The 20,126-nt window shown below is 38.7% G+C and overlaps 4 protein-coding genes across 4 annotated transcripts; 2 read left to right on the top strand and 2 right to left on the bottom strand.

Annotated features, from left to right (window-relative positions):
- Positions 1-481: 481 nt before the first annotated feature.
- LOC112279019 (uncharacterized) lies at positions 482-3,075 on the bottom strand. Its single transcript, XM_024513055.3, has 5 exons — positions 2,640-3,075; positions 2,005-2,320; positions 1,707-1,829; positions 1,405-1,566; positions 482-1,286 (listed from the first exon to the last, which is right to left on the bottom strand). Exons 2-5 carry the CDS (start codon positions 2,142-2,144, stop codon positions 668-670), a joined length of 1,044 nt encoding a protein of 347 aa, XP_024368823.1. The 5' UTR covers positions 2,145-2,320; positions 2,640-3,075; the 3' UTR covers positions 482-667.
- A 4,448-nt stretch (positions 3,076-7,523) lies between these two features.
- Positions 7,524-10,229, top strand: LOC112282664 (putative carboxylesterase 11). The gene is made up of 3 exons (XM_090251129.1): positions 7,524-7,933; positions 8,258-9,157; positions 9,262-10,229. Exons 2-3 carry the CDS (start codon positions 8,415-8,417, stop codon positions 9,797-9,799), a joined length of 1,281 nt encoding a protein of 426 aa, XP_090107255.1. The 5' UTR covers positions 7,524-7,933; positions 8,258-8,414; the 3' UTR covers positions 9,800-10,229.
- Positions 10,230-10,960: 731 nt separating this feature from the next.
- On the top strand, positions 10,961-12,481 carry LOC112282672 (uncharacterized). Its single transcript, XM_024520603.3, has 3 exons — positions 10,961-11,273; positions 11,525-11,712; positions 11,836-12,481. The coding sequence occupies exons 1-3, from the start codon at positions 11,055-11,057 to the stop codon at positions 12,101-12,103; spliced, it is 675 nt and encodes a 224-aa protein (XP_024376371.1). The 5' UTR covers positions 10,961-11,054; the 3' UTR covers positions 12,104-12,481.
- Positions 12,482-16,216: 3,735 nt separating this feature from the next.
- Positions 16,217-20,021, bottom strand: LOC112289009 (aspartate aminotransferase, chloroplastic). The gene is made up of 11 exons (XM_024533870.3): positions 19,901-20,021; positions 19,409-19,489; positions 18,953-19,147; positions 18,741-18,779; positions 18,450-18,539; positions 18,120-18,228; positions 17,897-18,006; positions 17,637-17,780; positions 17,280-17,446; positions 16,893-17,157; positions 16,217-16,694 (listed from the first exon to the last, which is right to left on the bottom strand). Exons 1-11 carry the CDS (start codon positions 19,964-19,966, stop codon positions 16,563-16,565), a joined length of 1,398 nt encoding a protein of 465 aa, XP_024389638.1. The 5' UTR covers positions 19,967-20,021; the 3' UTR covers positions 16,217-16,562.
- Positions 20,022-20,126: the final 105 nt, after the last annotated feature.

Genomic DNA, 20,126 nt, shown 5'->3' with positions numbered 1-20,126 from the left:
TTGTTATAGCAATAGTAAAAATGTGGTGGCATTAACAATATTCTTTACTTATTATTTCAAACTCATCTTTAAGTTTTGTGTGTGTAAATATATACGGTAATGATAATGTCACCACAATTTTTGTTACTATCATCACAATCCACTATGTACTTGGCATATTTCCTTATTTTTTTTCTATTTCAATTAAGAGTTTTGTTAATAGTTATACGTTTTTTTTCCAAAATTCATAAAAAATATTTTTTATTTTATTAAATAATAATAATAATAATAATAATAATTTAGAATAAAATGTTGTGGCAATAACAAAAATTGCAGTAACAGTAGCAACACCCAATTTGTATATATGTATAACATTCTTTCTAATTTTTTTCAGCAGACAGTTAGGAGGCAGTTCCACTCACTCTAGAATTCAAAGACAAATAAAATTTAAGGAAAAAGCCCAACACCCAAAAAACACAAATAAATAGAATATGACATGATATGAATAATTGATTGATAGATATATAGATATATTTATGATGTGGGGTCATCTTACAATGGACCTTCGTTGCAATCAGTGCTTGAGGCAAAGAAGCATCACGTCTAATAGATTCAAATATGTACAAGTGGAGCCGCGTAGAGGAATTATCAGGAAGCATTCTATAAAGTTTTTTTGATTTTCTCACAATTAAATGGCGATCAAGTCTGGCAAAGCAGGCACGGGTTTAGGGCTCCGCGGTGTGGTCTGCCGCACCCGCGAGGCATTTTGTGGCGCTGCCGTCACGCATTTGTACACTGCCACTGGCGGCGGCGGCGGCAGCTTCCGGAGCCGCGGCGATGCGTTCGCGTCCGAGTAAGGAGGAGTTGTGGCTACTGGGTTCACTTCGCGAGGAGTCGACGGTTGCATTTCATCGTCGAATCTGATCATGTCGTGAATAGGTGAATCGCTGTTGAATGGCAAGACCGATGTTGGCGAATTGGCAGCTGAGTTTCGCCACTCCGGCGATGATATATCGCCTTTCAAGTATGTGACTGGCGTGCTGCTTCCACTGCTGGATTTGTGCTTGTCACGAACAATCTGTAACGATGGGTCATGCTTTTCTGGGATTGAAGACGTTGATCTGCTGTAAGGAAAGGTGTCGAGAGATTCCGGACGAGATCTGTGGTAGAACGATTGGCTGCCGAACCCGAGAATGCCTCGAGAGATTTTCTGAGCTCGTGCGCGCTCCTCCTTGTATGCGATTTCGTCGCGTAGCAAGTGGAGTATGCGTTTGGCTCTTCGTTGGATAGGCGAGCCCCTATCAATCCTACAGGAGAATGAATGCACGTTGTCAAAAGCTGTGGAACAAGCTGGAAAAAGAATACCCTATTCGCGTAACGGGTCAAATTATGAAAGTTATAGATTTCATCAAAATAAAAGCTTACCCTGTCCAATCCACGTAATCGAAACGTGCAAATTCCTCCAACCGGCCCCTGTCTTGACGAAACTCCACGACTAAGTGCTCGGGGCCATGACTAAGTAGATATTCGAGAAGAATCAACGACTTGTGGATTTGTCGCCAGTGCTTTGTGGTGTTAAGCGCAAACCTTGGCATTTAAAGAACAGTGCATCAGTGTGCAATCCCGAGGTATTACGAAGAAAAACATGCAGTCTTCTTTGAAGAAACGTGAACATAGTTGTTGGCAATCATCATTCACCAAGAGTCTTCATGAAAAGATTCGCATACCTCTTATGAAGAACCTGCACTATTCGCAGATAATCCTCAGAGTTGCTCGTAGCGTTGCAAATATCCGCCATGGCTTTTGTTGTCGGACCCCAGTCATCAGCATTCGTAGCATCCTCCGTCATTCTATCCCATAGCAACAGACTTAGACAAAAGATCTTCGACATTTGATACAGATCTTGGGATTGTGAGTAGCAACCAACAATTCTACGAATGGCACATTAAAAGCTTGAAGCTACAAATTAGCCCTAATACATATTGTACTTGCGTGGGCAGTATGTGAGTAAAAGAGGAGACTTACAATTCTGCAGTGCTAACGTCCACCAACGCAATACGTGCAATTTTGAGACTGTCTTTAAATAAGTAAGAAGCACGGGACTTGAAGCTCTCTAAATGACTTAGTGCAGGACCGGCGGATACGTCTCTCGTATCCAGCTCCATTGTGTGTGTGTGTGTGTTAGAGTGGTGTGTTGTGAATCCTAGCCTCTATAACCCAATAACATTACAGCTCCTGGTCGAAAAAATCCGGCCTCTAGAAGCCCTCCTTGGTTGTTACCAAAACAGACTTCACTACCACTTCCACCCGATGTTTCAAGCGGCTTGCGAGGTAATCAAACCTGCAACCCCAACATTCCCCAAATGCTGAGGAACCCATCTTCAAAGATCCACACCGAATGAGACTCATCCCGTGGAAAGCACCATCCTCTTCAATCCTACAGCTATTGCGGGTGAGAAAGCACCTCGGCATAGCACAATCCTCTAAAATACAAGACATTACCCGCGGCACCTGAAATTCATATTAAACCATAGCCACACAATGGCTGCAAAAAAAATGCTCGCAATCATGAGATACTCACTCTGTTACAGGACAAAGCCAATCAAAATACGATAAACGAAGCCCTTCTATTTCAATCAAGCTTGATCAAAGAAACGAACCTGAAGAACTACGTCGTCAAAATTCACCAACCAACTTAGCACACCTTTGCAGTAGCCTTCCTCTTAAAAGAAAATCTCTTCCAAACTCAAAATTTCTACGTGTGGTTTTCCCAATGACAACATCCACGATCTCCAACCCCCCAGAAACTTTCTCGACGTGACGAGGTAATCAACGCATCACCTCACGAGGATCAATCACACCCCGCACACCCAACAATCCGTCGTCTATACTCACCCTCCTGGCCTCTTTACGACGAAACCCACACAACTACTTCCAAAAGATGTTCCGCTACACTCTTCTTTCTGTCGATTCGCAATGGCTCGGCTGTTGAGCTGTGGCGTCTATTCATCTATCTACCTTATTTATGCGGATTCGACACGAGAACAAGTCGCCGAAGGAAATGTGAGTGTCGCAGTGCCGTGCTTCCAAGTGGCCATCATATCAAATTGTCCCGCAACGTTTGAGGGAAGATGCTTTTGGTGACTTGTCACCCGGCGGCTGCGGCTACCGGTCACCGATTGGATCCCAAATCCGCGGCGCTGGTGGATTTTTTGCATCGTGACTGGTGAGGCGCATTGGTCGAGCAGGTGGTCACAATCGTGGCCGTAGATTCCCCGACACCTGGTGGACGGATGGATTTTACTCTCGCCGTGGTGGCATGTGATTGGTTTTGGGTCGAATGACGTGGCTTTGAACTAGACTTGGGGCTGATTGGGCACCAAGTCAGTTAAAAAGAATTGAAATACAATTGGAAATTAATTCAAAAAAATACAAAATGGGGTGCTGGAGGCTAAACACACACACACATGTATATATATATATATATATATATATATGTGCCTTTAAATTTACTGAAATTTATCGAAACTTATTGAGATAATGCTTAACCATTTAAAAGTTGTGAATTCCTCACACTCTTCAACTCATCTGCAAAGCATTTTTCACTCTATGACTCATCTTGAAATATTTAGGATTTATACAATTTTTTTTAAATAAGTGAACTTGTCAAAGTAAAAATAATAAATAAATAAATAAAATGTAACATTTCAAAAAAATTAAACTCTCACCTTATTCTTTGGTATGTATACATAAACCTAACTCAGAAAAATAGATATGTAAATAAAATAGCTAAACGATATTCATGTTTGTATTTGTGGACAAATATATACAATGTAGCAGCTTTTATGAAAGATGTAGCAAAATAAACAAAAAAATCAAAACAAAGAACAAAATGTCACGACAAAACTAATAAAGCTACATAACATAAAATATTAAATTCCTTTTGTCTTCTTCCACATCAACACTTTATTCTGCGTCTTTTAGACATGTTGGGACATTAAATCAAAAACACTCTGTGAAGGGTATTTTGAATACTAAAACTGTGCTATGATCCTATATGAGAAATTAATAAATTTATTTATCATATGTTCACTTATTAAAAGATCTTTCACAAACAGAACTTGTAAATTGAGAAGCAGTAATGTTCTAAAATTTAATTGAGTCAATTAGATCTGTAAAAAATTTAAAAATAAGCCACTCTTAATTTTTTCAGATTCATCACATACGTTTCAATAATAATAATGATAATAAACTAATAATTATTCACAATAACATGATTAAGTATGTATTCAAAAAATAGTTGAAAACGTTATGTGTATAGAACTCTGAAAAAAATTAAAATAAAATCTCTTTTTTTCTTCATTACATATAAAAGAATAATAAATATTCCAAATATAAACTATATAACATAAAATTTAGAAATTCGTAGTTCAGTTTAATTATTGAATATCCTGATTGATGTGTTTAAGACTGGTAATTCAATTTTTTTCAAAAAATATAAACTGAATAATCAAATTTCAATAAATTTAAATTATATATATATATATATATATATATATATATTCGAGCTTTAGATATTTTTGAAGTTTGATACATGAAGATGTTAAGAATATGAGGTACAACAAGAGGAACCTCAATAAATAGAAAAGCTTCTTCTGGTATGGAACAGCTTTGAATGGATCAGGTTTTGATGTTTTGCACAAATTCAATAATAATAAAAAAAAATAGTGAATTGGAAAACATTTTGAAGTAATTTCCCGAACAAATGGTTTGATTTTCTGGGTGATCCTGAAGAAACCCCCCCAACTAAGATAATATTCAAGACATAAAACGTGTGTCAAGAATGGTTTTTTTATATTTTATATTTTTTTGTGTTTTTTATTTTTATTTTTATTTTTATTTGACGTGTGAAGAATATAAAAAGTGTTTAACATAAAACTTATAAAAAATAATCAACTAATAATTAATTCATTAAATTTGAAGCAGCATAAAATATTTATTGATTTCTATTTTATTTCTCTCGAGAAAAAATCATTCTGAATGACTTAAGTGTAAAGTTTATGTGATTTAAAAATAGATTTTTAAAAATCAATAAAGAATGTTCTATCTATATATATATATATATATATATATATATATAAATGAGATTTAGTTACAAGTCAAAAACCTTGCTTAGTGCGAGAAAATTCATGCTTAAATGTTTTAACATAAATTGGAAACATTTTATTATTTTTCAAATTAAATATTAAGAGTCAATTTTATTAGTTGACATCTATAAAAATATTCTGTCAAATATATATTCCTCACAAAACTTTCACATATGGTTTCATTAATTTTATAAATATGACATTTGACCATATACTCATGTACAAATGTGTGACAAAAAGAAAAAAATGGAAACTAACGTGTTACTGAAATTAAAGCAACAATAATTTGGGTGATCTTGAACCAACTACACAAATAATATTAAACAAGACCAATATGTTTTTTTAAGTCATAAGCACCATTTTTACTTTTTATACACATAGGTTTGTATTTTAATGGTATGTATATCACAAATCAAATAACTCAATAATGTGAACAGTAAAAGGGATTCCTGAGACTTCAATATATGTTTATGCGCATACATACTCCCATTTGTGTATATTTTGTTACACCACAACTAAAACTGAAATGAGATGAAGAACAATTGGTGATACCATCACCTTGTGGCTTTGGTTTATCATCAATACTATGTCAAGCTTCCATATTGATGAGTATGTCATACATATTATTAATACTTCATTTCCATATATAAGTAGCACTTTTATAAGTTAAAATGGTTTTGGAAATAGGAAAAACTTGAAGACCTATTAAAATAACATATTATAATTGGTGGCTATGAGGAAAAACATTCATTCATGAAGTTAAGCCTATTGTTCAAGCTCAGCGAAAGTAAAGTAATGAAAATGCTTTGAAGTCAAATTGAAAGATATAATAGAATAGAATAAAATCCAAATATACATTCTCAAAAATCCTCAGTTCACGTTTACTTGATTGAAAATTGGACTTGATTTACTAGCAAGGAAGTAACTATTTCTAAAAATGTGAAAATTTACAATTCAAGTTTATGTTTAAAAGAAAATGATGATTAAGGATTATAAGTAACTGTGTTTACTGATGAGTATTGTTTGTGTATTTGTGCCACAATAGTTAGTTGCATACCTATTTTTTACTTTCACGTTCAAAAATTCAAAAACAAAACTTCATATTTTAACATTTATCTGCTGCATTGAATTGGATAAGAAAATTATAGTAATTTCAAAAAGAAAAAAGAAAAAAATAATCTGATTTATCAAGCATATTATTATAAATATTAAAGAAGATAATATTTATTACAAATGGGTATTTTGGTCATTACATGTAAGTACTATAATTATTTTACTGTATAATTTTCATATTCTGCCAGTAACTGCAATGTGGAGTTTGGTTAATTTTTAATTTTTAATTTTTTTATTTTTTGCTTCTTCTTCTTCTTCTTCTTTTATTTTGTTGCCGTCACCATTTTAAATTTAATTTTGAATGTTTTTATTTTGAAAATAATTGGCATTTTGTAAACAAAATATTGAAGAAGTATTTAAAAAGTATATTATATTTGAAAGTTTTACAAAAGATTTATATTTTTTTTGGTACCATCAAATCCTTTTTACTAGTATCTTGCACCTCCATGCTCTAATCACCACAAAGGGTAAGTTAATGTTGCAATGCTCTATATCTAATCTTATTGAGAATTTTGATCAGTTGGTGGAAATCAAAAGGTTTGTTGTTGATAAGTACCAAAAAATAATTTATTGTGGTGGTTTTTAACAATACCTACATAAACACATACAAACATAAAATTTAAAAATCCGAATTTTTTAAAGCACAAGAAGATGATATGATTTTCCTATTATTTACATCTACAGAGAATTGTTACAATCTTTAGTTTGCAAACAAACATTTTAGGTCGTTAGAAAAACACCCACTTAAAAATAAAGTACTGCTTCATATAAAAACTCGATCCGAAATACTAGGGTCTTAAATTACTAATCCCACCATTTTTCAACTAATCAAGTTAAAAGTACTTTAACTCAATACATTGTGTTGCATTAAACCCTAAACCTGGACAACATCAACCCAAGGTATCAACCTGCTCACGGCTTAACCCGGTAAGCGCCCAATGGAGAGGGCAAATCCGCGGAAATGGATGATTTCTGTAACTAGTGAGCTTCATTCGTCCAACACGTCATCAGATTTCACTCGGCGAAGGGGACTCGAGCTCCCTAAGACCGAGAATCCAGTGAACCTAAGACCGAGAGTTCCAAGACCAGGCGGGAGTTCCGAGCCCACCTTCCTCGGTCCCTCGCTCGCTCGCTCGCTCGCAAAAATTTGCTTCTAGACCCTCTGTCCTGTGCAATCAATCTACTGTTGCAATCTCCCGCAATTTTCCGTTGGTTGGTTGGTCAATCAATAGCGCAAGTTCAAACCTAGTTACGTAGAGCTAGGCAGCCCAGCAGCAGCTTAAGGGGATGGGTTTCGCGGGCAGCTTCCAGGCTTAGACCTTCCCTCAACCTTGACGCATCTCACACTGATTCCTCCTCCCGTCTCTCTTTCCTCTTTCCCATCTCTGTTTCACTTAGTCTCAAGATCTTCGCACTCTACCTTCCTCTACTGCATTATTGATCCTCCTTCCCTCCCTCCCTCCATCCATCCAGCACCCACCCTCTTTGTCTGGTGCTTTAGATCTCGGTTATTTGGAGTAGTTTTTGTTGGGTGGGATCTGTGTGTTGAGAAATCCTTGTAGAGGAGCTTGGAGAAGAAGTGCGATGGTGAGTGGGAGCGTTGGGGATTGAGACGATGGAGAAAATGGCCTAGTGGGTGGGATGGTGGCTCGCAAGCGGACCTTTGTGAGGGTCTTTGCGGTTGGTGACAGCGGGTATGATTTTTATGTTTGTGGGTTCTAGGGTTGATTGCGGGTCGGCTTAGAGATTCTAGTTTTTCTGTAGGCTTACGCGTTTAGTGGATTTGATGTGGAAGAGTAGTTTCTGCATCGACGACTCTGCGTTGTGATACAGTTTTCGCTTCCGTGACTCCTCTATTTATTATTATTATTATTATTATTATTATCATCATTATTATTGTTGTTGTTTTCTCCTCCTCATAAGTTCGACCGATCTTTGTTTCCATTTAAGTAGACTGCAAATTTCTGGGTAGAAATCTAACGTTCGTTGGTTGCTGCGGGGTCTGGTGGCCTATGCAGTGTTGGAATAGTAAAGCCTGTTGTGAATCTTGAATGCGGCAGTAGAATTACCATCATCGGATTAGAGTGCATGTTGTGATATTGGATTCGAGCGGTTCTGGGGTGCTGTTCGAAACTTGTTACGGATTAGGAGGACTGCGACGTAGAATAGGCAGAAATGCCCGGTGTTGGGGTTAAGCTGTACAGTGTGTTTTTCAAGTTTCTCTTGAAACAGAGGCTGTCCAACACGGGTGCTCCAAACAATGACGGATATGGGCTGATCTCACTCGGATCAAATGTGTCCACTCCAGCAAATGCCTCATTCGTCGATGGTGTGGCTACCAAGGATGTTAATATAGATCCCTTCACTTCCCTCTCCCTTCGCATTTTTCTCCCCCAATCTGCTCTTCCCAATCACTCCCGGGCCGTCTTCCTTGGCAAGATCGAAAGTATTGACGAATCTGGATGGGAAAGTAACAGTCAGCAGCTGGATGTAAGACCTTCAGACGGACATGGACAAGCACATGGATACCAAGGATACGTGCCATCAAATTCTGAGAAGAATCACAAGAAACTCCCCGTAATGATCCAATTTCACGGAGGAGCATTTGTGACAGGGTCGAAGGATTCTAGTGCAAATGACATCTTCTGCAGACGCATGGCAAAGGCTTGTAATGTGATTGTGATAGCAGTGGGTTACAGGCTGGCTTTGGAGCACAAATGCCCCGCCGCTTATGAAGATGGTTTCGAGGCTTTGCATTGGTTAGCAAAGCAGGCAAACTTAGCGGAATGTAGTAAAAGTGCAACGTATATCCCTGCGGGGTTCATGTACAAGGGTTCGGATTCATACAAGGAGTTGGTAGACTCGTTTGGAGATTCCGCTTTGGAGCCTTGGATTGCTGCCCATGGGGACGTCTCACGGTATGTGTGTTGTGTCTTGTTCTCTTGTTTTTGTAACTCACTGGATTTGATTGCAGTCCCAGGTTTGTTCAGGTTCTGACCCTATTCTGCACATGTAATTGCAGGACGATAATATTGGGCGTGAGTTCTGGGGGAAACATTGCTGATCATGTCACACGCATGACCATCCGAGATGCAAGCTCCATAGAGCCCGTGAAAGTTGTTGCACAGGCATTGATGTATCCTTTTTTCTTAGGAAAAGTACAAACACGCTCAGAGATCAAGCTTGCCAACACCTACTTCTACGACAAAGCCTCTTGTTTGTTGGCCTGGAAGTTGTTTCTACCTGACGAGGAGTTTGATCTGGACCATCCTGCGGTGAACCCTCTGAATTCTTCCCGAGAGCCTTTACTGAAGCAAATGCCCCCTACTCTGGTCGTAGTCGCGGAGCTTGACTGGATGAAGGATAGAGCAATTGCCTATGCAGAGGCGCTGAGGAAGGCTGGAGTTGATGCGCCAGTGTTGGAGTATAAAGATGCAGTTCATGAGTTTGCTACGCTCGATTTGTTGGTCAAATCAAGACAAGCGGAGTCATGTGCTGAAGATATGGCCATCTGGATCAAGAAGCAGATTGTGGCTAAAGGCACGGAGTTTTCATATTAATTGTATCTAATAGATTAATAAACCCTTCTCTGTACCGTATGTTAGAAAATTACGAATTCATATATTGCTATACCCTACTTCCAAGGGCTTTTATGGACATCATCAGGGACGCAACCCAGGCCCTCAAGACACGAGCAGACAAATCTTGTACTGTAGATTGAGTGGAAAAAAGGAAAGGAATTCAATTCTGCTAGCGAGGAAAACTTTTTTTTGTCAAAGCTGCAATACTGAAGGGCGTGTACCGTCCCCTCGGCTCAGCACTGATGAGAAAGCCTCCATTTTCTCTGTAGTCGTCGTTGGTTAGTTCGGCCCATCAGGCCGTGACCAGGAAATTAATGTGACCCAAGTCCTGTTCGTTAGCATGCTACATTTGAATTGTGAGCATTTAAAAACCGGTTTATAAAGGTGTACAGGAACAAAACTTTGCTCACGCAGGTAGCACTTCCAGGCAACATCATGTTTGGATCTTGTGGTTTTCTACTGAAGGGAGGCAGAGTAGGTGTGTAATGGTTTTAGTATTAATCGGGTTCTCCACTTGAGCGGACTTGCAGCATCATGGTTTTATCTCATGAAAGTGACTGACCATTTTATCGACCCATACAGCATTCTCTGCGGATCTCTATTGTTGATCAGGAAGTGATCGTACGACAATTCGTCACCCGATTGCATCTTCAGACCCATTTTCCTGACTTTAGGAAACCAAAAGCAAAAGGCTTAGGCGCTCCTTCTACGAATTGGGTTTGGAAGTTGGGTCTCCCTTCTGGAACTGTCTAAGAAGGGTTCTATGTCTGAGTTGTTGTCAGAGACTTGACTTTTAACGCGTGTTTGGCAGTTACGTAGGTAGCAAGCATTAACCACTCTCGGCGGCCGCATTTTACAGATGCCCATTCCATATGTTGAGACGAATGTGGTCACAGCAATTGTCCGTTTTGGAGAAAGAATTCTCGCTAAACATTATTAGTGGTAAACTATCGAGCCAACGCCGCCTTTAGATAGCCACAACCTTTGCTTTTCCAGCTGGACCCTACGTTAATCTGCCCCCGCCTTAGATGTTGGGCGGATAGTGCTAGGTGCTTACTTGTCGGTCTCTCAGCCTCCGAATGCAGGTTCAGGTTCGCGTGAAGACGTTACTTCGGAGATGAAGTTTTCATTTTCAGTCCTCAGGATCAACTCACGGGGAGTGCTCCATAGCCGAAGTTTTCCTTGATAGGTGATTGTTATATTTGGTTTTGAACAGCGAGTGCAGTTTAAGGAGATGGGGACTCGGCAGGTGATGTTGGTGGTGCTGCTTGCATGCGTGGCGCTCACGGTTGTGGATGGTGCGCGGACTTTGCCCGAATCAGTGCTTCAGTTGTTTGGAGTTTCTGACAAGGAGAGTGATTCTTGTGGCCCGCAAGTGAGCATTGAGACGCCGCAATGCTCAGTGGTGGAAAAGAGGGACACGTACGAGCTTCGTGACTACAACGTCAAAGAAGTGAGTGGCGCTCTTGGGGTTTCACAATTTGAGTTATGGCTTTTACATCTGTGAAAGTGGTAGGGCGTAGATTCTCGGACGCGGGTGCGAAGATAACTTTGTATTGCCACGTTTGTTGATTGACGAAACCAACGGCATATTGTTACGGCGAATCGAGCTTTAGAATGTGAATTGTTTTTGAATCCGCATAGCAATATACTTGGTGGTGATAGAAATGGTGGTACTGATTTGATTTAGCATGCTATTGTCAGATCTGGGTGGAGACATTGGTTCCGAATTCAACCTTTGAAATGGCATCTTTCACCGGGTTCTACCGCTGCTTCAATTTCATCTCTGGCAAGAACTCGAAAAACATGAAGATTGAAATGACTGGCCCAGTGCACATCAAACCTACCCCTGATGCCAACGGCTACAAGGTTGCATTCTTCGTGCCCAGCAGGTAAACAATCGTTTTCTTACATTAACTTATGTCAATTTCCTCAAGCCCTTGAAATCACTGAAGATTATCGCCCTACATCACATGCTAAGATTAATCAATGTTGTGTCATTGGCTATATACTAGGTTCAAGTCGGTGAACGATCTGCCCACTCCATCAGATCCCAAGGTTCACTTTTACGAGCCCGAAAAAGCTGTGACGGCCGTGATCGGCCCCTTCGGAGGATTTCCCACCAACAAGGACTACGAAGCTAAGTTCGAAGAGCTGAAGAAAGCTTTGGATAAGGATGGGCTCAAGTATAATGAATCCACCGTTACATATGCCGGCTACAGCAGCCCCTTCCAGTTCAAGAACCGCAAGCAGGAAGTCCATGTTGACCTTGTTTCATACTAGATTTTGTTTTGACACGCGGGACCTTGCTTCAGAAGGTGCTCCCTCTATACAGACATGAATGTATACATGATCTTCAGTTTCTTTTATGGATAACACCGAACGTTTTGTAAAGCTTTGTTAGTTTCTGATTTGGTTAGTATGTTCAGTGGTGAGAGTAATGAACACCTTCGTGAAACCGATTCGAGACTCTCATGAGTTCTTAGAATAGTTGCAGCTTAAGTCCGTGGTAACTAACTTGTTCTGAGTAGAGCTTTGTAAGACGTTTTATTGCATGTTTTAAGACAAGTTCTGGACGGCATTGGCCAACATGAATTCAAATTTGCAGTCTTGCAATTTGAGATATCATGGCTCTCAAATACATAAATTTTGTTTCATGAATTTTTCTTCCTAGAAACTCTAGTAGCACACTTATGCTGCAGTATTGAGCTCTTACTACGGCCATGAAATCATAAGCAGGCATTGCTCAACAAGAGGTAGGTCACTTTCTCCGCGGATTTGAGTTGCCAGCATGGAACAAGTGGGATTGTAATGGCTCGGGCCACTTTTTGAAAGAACATGTTATTCTGGAATTCAGACCTCTTTCCAAAACTGCCGGACTCCATTAGGGTTTCTCTCCTGCTCTGCCCCTCTCTTGCTGCAACCATTCTTGTAACTTCCAGTGTCCATTCTGTGGGTTGACATGTTTGAGGGAGTATTATACCCAACTCATGCATTCTCTGTAAAGTTATGTGGGGAAGAAACAGCATGCGGAAGTAAATAAGGTTGTAGCTAGCTTGCAACTTCAAAGGCGGCAGTGAGGGGGCTGGATCTTATGTTTATGAGAAGTATGTTTATGATATTTGGAATGTGGTTTCTTTTATGTGTAAAACCTTCTGTTATCCTATGTTTATCGTATTAATTCAACAATATCAAATTACCAAAACTAAGCATCAAAATGATGATAATAATACTATGGAATGGTTTTTACACGTTTGAATAATCCTTCTATGACCTTAATTACAAGATTTGCTTTACTATTTCATTCTTGTGGTGGATGGTTAATGTTGAAGTCATTATAGGTGAGTTAATAAAAATGTTAGTCTTTATTGTATATCTTTGCAAGTTTTGTAATACACAACAATATTAATTAAGTTGCACATGAAACATAGAATAATGATATTATAGAATTTGCATTTATTCTTTGATTACAAAAAAAGAAAAAAGAAGTCTAATACAACTACTATATAATATCTTATAGTATCTATTTTTCCAAAATTACTATTCCATCTTATGTAAAAGCTTTAACATTTGTAAGAAGTAGACGAATCGAATCACTACAATGAATGGTTTCACCAATACTCTATCTAAATAAATTACTAATTTTTGTATTTTTTTGTATTTTTTTTTTTTTTTGCATAAATGGTTTTTATAAAGATGATGTTTTAAAATATATTGAATCATCTATATTATCTGGTGCAAAAATATTTTAAAAGAACAATTAAGAATCACAAACTTATTAAGTAGTACTATAATAATGTTCATTCCAATAATCAACAAAATTGAGAGTCAATTTATGTGCTTCATAAAGTTTAATATAGATGCTATTTATATCACCATACATTAGGTCAATATTTGTTACTACATTAAAATTGCTAATTTTATCTAACATTCTTTGATCTTGAGGATAATCAACAAACTTTAAAAACAACTTATCTTTTAATAATAATTTTTTCTTAATAAATGATAGGTAGGTACTTAATGTAGATTTTTGAATACCATATTAAGATACTACACCATAAACATTTATATTAAATGTTAGTCATTTTAAGATTATAACTATTACTAATTTTACTTTAAATGCTTCTTTCCAATTTGTAGTCTATACTTGTATGTAAGGTCTAAGTAGATTAGAAAGTAATAAAAATTAACAAAATCCATGCAATATTCTTGTTCTTGTATAACATCTCTAATTTTTAGAGTAGCATGCTAAAAATATTTGTGCATAGTAATCTATAGACTTAGAATAGAGCTCAAATTTGGATTTGTTAATTATTTTGTAAACTCCTTGTAAGAGTTATTCTAAAAAATTAAATGCTTGAATAAAATCTATATTATTATCCAAGAAAAAAAAAACAAAAAAACAAAACCAATAGTAAATTAAGATGATTGATTAATTATTAACAAATAAAATTGAAAGCAAAACAAAACTTTGAGGTGGATATGAAGAAGATTGAATGTGGTTCATATTCTGAAAAATTTCACATGTCAAATTTAGCAACAATTTAGTTATTTTAGACATGTGGTAATACTATAAGCAAGTGATAATTTTAAAGATAAAATATAGTTCTATGAATCAAATTTGATTCCTTAGATAACACAATTTTTTTGATTGCTAATCTCCACTTGCAACTTCAAATTAGTTAGTAATCCAATTGCAAGCCAAAGCCAAGTTCAATCCCTACATCAAACTAAGAGTTTCATCATTATTACTAAAATTAAATTGGAAAACGTGATAAAATTATAGAATAAAAAAATGCCTAATATTGGAATAAAAAAAAGAAAATGTTAAATAGACCTAGGCTTTTACTAATTTGACCCACCCATTCAAACCATGATGAACAAAAAAATGATCTCTAGATTCATTTCTCCAAAACCATGAAAACAAACCACATTCATCATAATTACCATATTCTTCCATGTATGGACCAGTTTAATAAAAATCTGTGTCTATTTAACATTCCCCTCAAAAAAATCCAATTTTTTTCAATAAATCCTAAATCTTATCTAATTGCCCAACCACCAATATATTAGCTGAGGCAGCTACCCTGCATCCATCTGTTCTGCAGAATCAACGTGACAGTGGCTTGAGTATGACGAGTGTCGGTGTTGGACGGAACTTAACTTAGAGAGTTTGGGACATGAGTTTCAACTTCGTAGGAAAGAAGTGGCTGAATCCTGTAATGATGAGAAGAAGCTGTGGTAACCACGAAGGGAATGGTCTTTACGTGGCTTGTGGTACGCGTAGTATACACAATGCGGTACAGGCTCAAAGTGTAGAATGATTCAGGATAAATCGAACCTATTGAATTGGCTCCACCATTTTGCTTCTGCTCTCACTGTTTTCAGAGCATTCTCTGTTGCGACATCGAGGAGTACATAAGGGAGATGGATGTACTGCACAGTGCACTTGTTCAGAACCGTAAGAGTACAGGCCGCGACAATCAAGGCCATTGTTGGAGTGCTGAGATTGAAAAACACATTCCATATACTTGATCAACTCGAGGTTCTCGATTATCGAATTTCTAGGTCGTCTGCAGTTGTGTAAGATTGAGGTATTTCTAGATACATTAAGATAGCCAATCCATTAAGCACTTTAGCATATCTGCCGGAAGTATATGAAATTTTTTTAAAAATAACGCTGTGCAGAAACCAATAGGATTCCAGATGTTTTCACATTTTCAATTAGTCTAAAGACGAGATTTATATTAATGTTTCAGGTGAAGATTCTCCTCAACTCAGATCCGTCATACAAGCCAACCAATGGTTCGTTACAATATCGAAAATGCTTGATTTCCCAATAAATTCTATGAGTTGGCATAAAATTCTTAGTTTTTTACCCAATGGCTGGCGACTTGGAGTTGACTTGGAGTTGATGCAAAATGTGGATTAAGAAATGTGAAACCATAACGTGTGATAACTAAAACTAATCAGTATTATCAAGTTGATCAGAAATACAACACCCAATAGGTCGAAAATGGGGGGTGGTGCAAAAAAGGGGGTGGTAGAGAATGGGTCTATTACCACTGTTTAGGGAGATTGCAAACCTGGGCACTAAAGGTATGAGATTGCACAAGCAGCGCTGCAAGCAGTATGATCACAAGTGAGTGAATGTGTTAACAATAATAAACTTCCGTGTTGTCAGTGTCTCCGTTCACAGAACCCATCTTCTCGATCCTCTTTCAAAATGCACTGCTGAAGAGGGGTTCCAGGAAGCAAGATTTTCTGTATGCACGTTCCAGGGACGAAAAGGGACTGATGGCTTCCTCTTTCGAGACTTGTTTAAGATCCCTGAGCCATAAGACCAGAAGGTGTGCCACTTCACCAAAAACAGAGACATGTGGATAGACTCTCACAAAGCAATCAAAATGTCACTACATGATACCCATTAAAAAGGCTACTCCAGCAGCCAATCAAAGAACAAGCCAGCTGGACTCTCCTGGTTCAGCACTTCCTGAGCAATAAGTGCCAAATTTGTCGAAATTGCCGCTCAATTCTACTGGACACTCAAGTCCTTTTCTCAATCTGGGCGGAAACCAACACACTCGGCAGGGTCAATCTCTCTCTATCCACTACACAGAATCTAGGTGCAAAAAATGTGAAAACTAAATTCCCAACTTTTGAACGCAAGAAAGACTTCATTTAGGAACCATATTATAAGATCGAGAATGTCCTCTCCAAGGAAGTAAGTCAGCTAATGAAGTTACTGGATGTTGTAATAAGAGTCAATAATAGCATCGGCCAAGTAAGCACACTTTGCCAAGTTGAGTCCAGCAAGTGAAATACGACCATCCTTGGTCATGTACACGTGCCATTTGTCAGTCATATTGTCACTCTGCCACCACAAACAAACGTTAGCAGAAGTAAACGTACGTCTCACAAAACGAATGTAGCTAACCAAAATACCTTCGAATAAGATAACCGTGGGCACCAGTGGCTTTGTAAAGAGGTTTCAATAGAATAAACTGCGTCAACAAGTACGAAAATGTGGACCTGGAGCCCACGCAAATCGAAGAGATGGTAATACAAATACCTGTGCCTTGTTTAGACCAGTAAATGAAAACATTCCAATTTGCTTGAGAACGAAAGACCAATCTTTGCCACTCTTGTCCTTGGTAGAAAGTTCATCGTACAATCTCTGCCTCACTGTCTTGATACGGCCAGCCATCATCTGCATCTCTGCTCTCCACTCGTCGAACATAGTTGGCTCGCCAACAACGTTGGCAACAATACGGGCACCGTGAACAGGTGGGTTTGAGTACATTGGTCTTGCAATCCTCTTCAGCTGGCTCTTAACCCTGATACACACAACAATCCAGCATCAGATTCTGCAATTAGAGACTATGAACAGCGCAATGCCCAATTGTGTTGACTTTGACAAAGCTCACATATGAACTCTAGAGATGTTGATAAGGCATACCTAGCAGCAACATCTGCAGAGGATACAATCGCATTGATAGCACCCACACGCTCGGCATAGAGACCGAGATTCTTGCTGTAGGATTGTGCCACGAAAACCTCCATACCACGGGCAACGAACTTCCTCACGGAACTAGCATCGTCATCCAGGCTCCCACTGGCGAAACCCTGGTGTACCATCCGACGACAAATGAATCCTCGAACACTGGTAAGTCACTCATGTTTCTCATGTGGCTCAATGAGACTTGATAAAAAGTCGTCACAACTAATTAAACTGAAGAACACTAATTAGCCATCCAGACATCGAAGCCGATCATGTTTCCTGCAATGATATGCGTAAATGGAAAGAGGAAATTACCTGGTAAGCTACATCAAAGAATGCCATATGGTTCTTTTGCTGAATAAGATCAGCAATCTTCTCCCATTGGTCTGGTGTTGGGTCAATGCCAGTTGGGTTGTGTGCACACCCGTGCAACAATATAATTGAACCCTCAGGTGCGTTCTGCACAATTTCAAAGCCATAGTGTGTCCTCAATAAAGGAATACTGCTGTAAATCGCTGCTATCAAATATATGGTGAACACACTTGACGTCATTAAGATCTAAGTTTGGCTTCTACCTCAATGTCTTCCATCATGCCATCGAAGTCTAAGCCGACAGTTTTGGGGTCAAAGTAGCGGTATTCTTTCCATGGGACACCAGCATCATTAAATATGTTCTTGTGGTTTCCTGTTGAAGTAGATGCATCAGAACAATAGAGAAAATTTTGGAAAAGAATTCTCCACAAATAAATTTTACGTCAAAAATTATAAAAATTGAAACATAATAAATCTTTGTCTTACCCCAAGTTGGAGAAGAGATGTAAACGGTGATGCCAGGGAAGTAACGTTGAATGAAAGCAGCACCCAAGCGAAGAGAACCCGTACCAGAAAGGCCTTGGACGGTGGCAACCTAGAGATCAATACAAACCGCTAGCCAATTCAAAGGTACTACATGTACAGATGCATAATTGATAGAGCCATATCTAGCCAACGAAGCAAATGACACGGCATTTCTTCTCGAGCAAAACCCAATGAAATGACTCAAATTACACATCCATTGGAACAATATTTATAATGGAACCAAGATATTAGGAATTTGCAAACCACATCATCACAACTGAGGACGCTTACCCGGTTCTCTTTAATGGCGGCGTTGTCGGCTCCCAATAGCAACTCTGCAGTAGCCTTGTTGAAAGCAGCAAGTCCCTCAATGGGAAGGTACTGCACACCACAAGAATTACATAGAACCAGTTTTAGAGGTCTGAGTGAATCAACCGCTAACGTAAGAAGAAAATGAAAGCATTAAGAAAGCATGCAAATATACTTCACCGTGGAAACTGGATAATCAAAGTCTGAAATAATTGTAAATGGAGTAATCAGGATTACGATAATTTAAAATGTACGGAAACAATGAAAAAGTACCTCTTTGTTGTCGCCACCTTCCAGCATTTTCTTCTCAGCCTGTAAAGATTGAAAGAATCAGATACCTTCTAAACACTCCTGAGCCTGATGGTTAATGCTTCGCTCAGAGAGCAAAAGTGGCACAATAGGAGAAGCTGTATTTGAGACGACTTGAATCAGTGGCACTTTCTGAAGGATGGTATGTGGTACATTGCCAAGCAGATATTGTTTACCTTCTTAACGACCTCCAATACATAGGGCTGGAGATCCTCAGTTCGGTAAGCACCTACTCCCAAGTTCAGCTTCTTCTCGCTGTTGTCCTTCTTGAAAGCCTCTGAAACTCCCAGGATGGGGTCCGCAGGAGCCATGGTTACTGACTCGAATCGAGATACATCAGTGGCAACCGACATGACTGACGTTGACTTGCCCTGTGTTGACACATTAGCAATTGCCTGGATGAGTAATACAGCATATGAGCAACTCCAGGATTGTCACACCGTCGGAACTAAGCAGGAAAGATACCACTACCACCAGATTCGTTGCTACTCAGAATATCAAACGGCTATTTGAAAAAACTCCTCAAATCAGAAACATGGCCACCGAAACTCTGCAAACCTTACAATCAATTGACAAACTACTCGAGAGAGAATGTTTCTGAAACAACGCAAAGTGCAGAAACTTCCCTTTACCTTAACGTAAAGAGCGACGTTGTCCTTCTTCAGAGGGAAAGCGGCAACCCTAAGGCCAGAGAACTTCTGCGTAACGCCACTCTATTCATCGTAAAATTGAACAGGTTAGATAACTACATCAAGAGATCGGTGCAAATACCTAGCAACGAAGTGCGCAATCGCAAATCCTAGATGAACTCAAACAAACGTATAATTGTAACCTAACCAGAGTATTCAACAAACACGAGGTTCTCTGTTCACTACATGCCCAGATCTCCATGACAATATCATTGGAACGTTACGTATTCATCGATACTGATCCAACAAAACCGTACAGCTTCTTAATAACCACGATAGTAGCAGAGCTATCCAATATATCAGAATATTTATTTCAGTAAAGTACACGCAAAAATCCCATAGAAACCCAAAATCGCAAACAGAAGCCAACGCCGCCCTAACAAAAATCTAACTGTCAAAAATATTTAACAGAAGGACCCGGGGATGGTAACAGACCCGAAGAACTTCTTGGCCGCTCGCAAGAGCTGTCAGTGCAGCCGAGGACGCCATCGCTGTAGTCATTGCAATCTAACAGCGACGAGTCAAGGAAGAAACAACTGGAGATGGTGGAGTGCTCAAAGACGGGAGTGAGCAACAGAGAAGCGGAGGAACTAAAGAGATGCATAAGTTGCACGTATTGATTCAAGGGCCCAAAACACGCCACCTCGCCTGAATACTCGCT

The sequence above is a fragment of the Physcomitrium patens genome, chromosome 1 (assembly GCF_059467195.1).
Source record: "Physcomitrium patens ecotype Gransden chromosome 1, ASM5946719v1, whole genome shotgun sequence".
In the NCBI taxonomy this organism is placed as follows: Eukaryota; Viridiplantae; Streptophyta; class Bryopsida; order Funariales; family Funariaceae; genus Physcomitrium; species Physcomitrium patens.
Note: the sequence above shows the minus strand (reverse complement) of the source record. Positions and strands in the feature narration are given on the sequence as shown.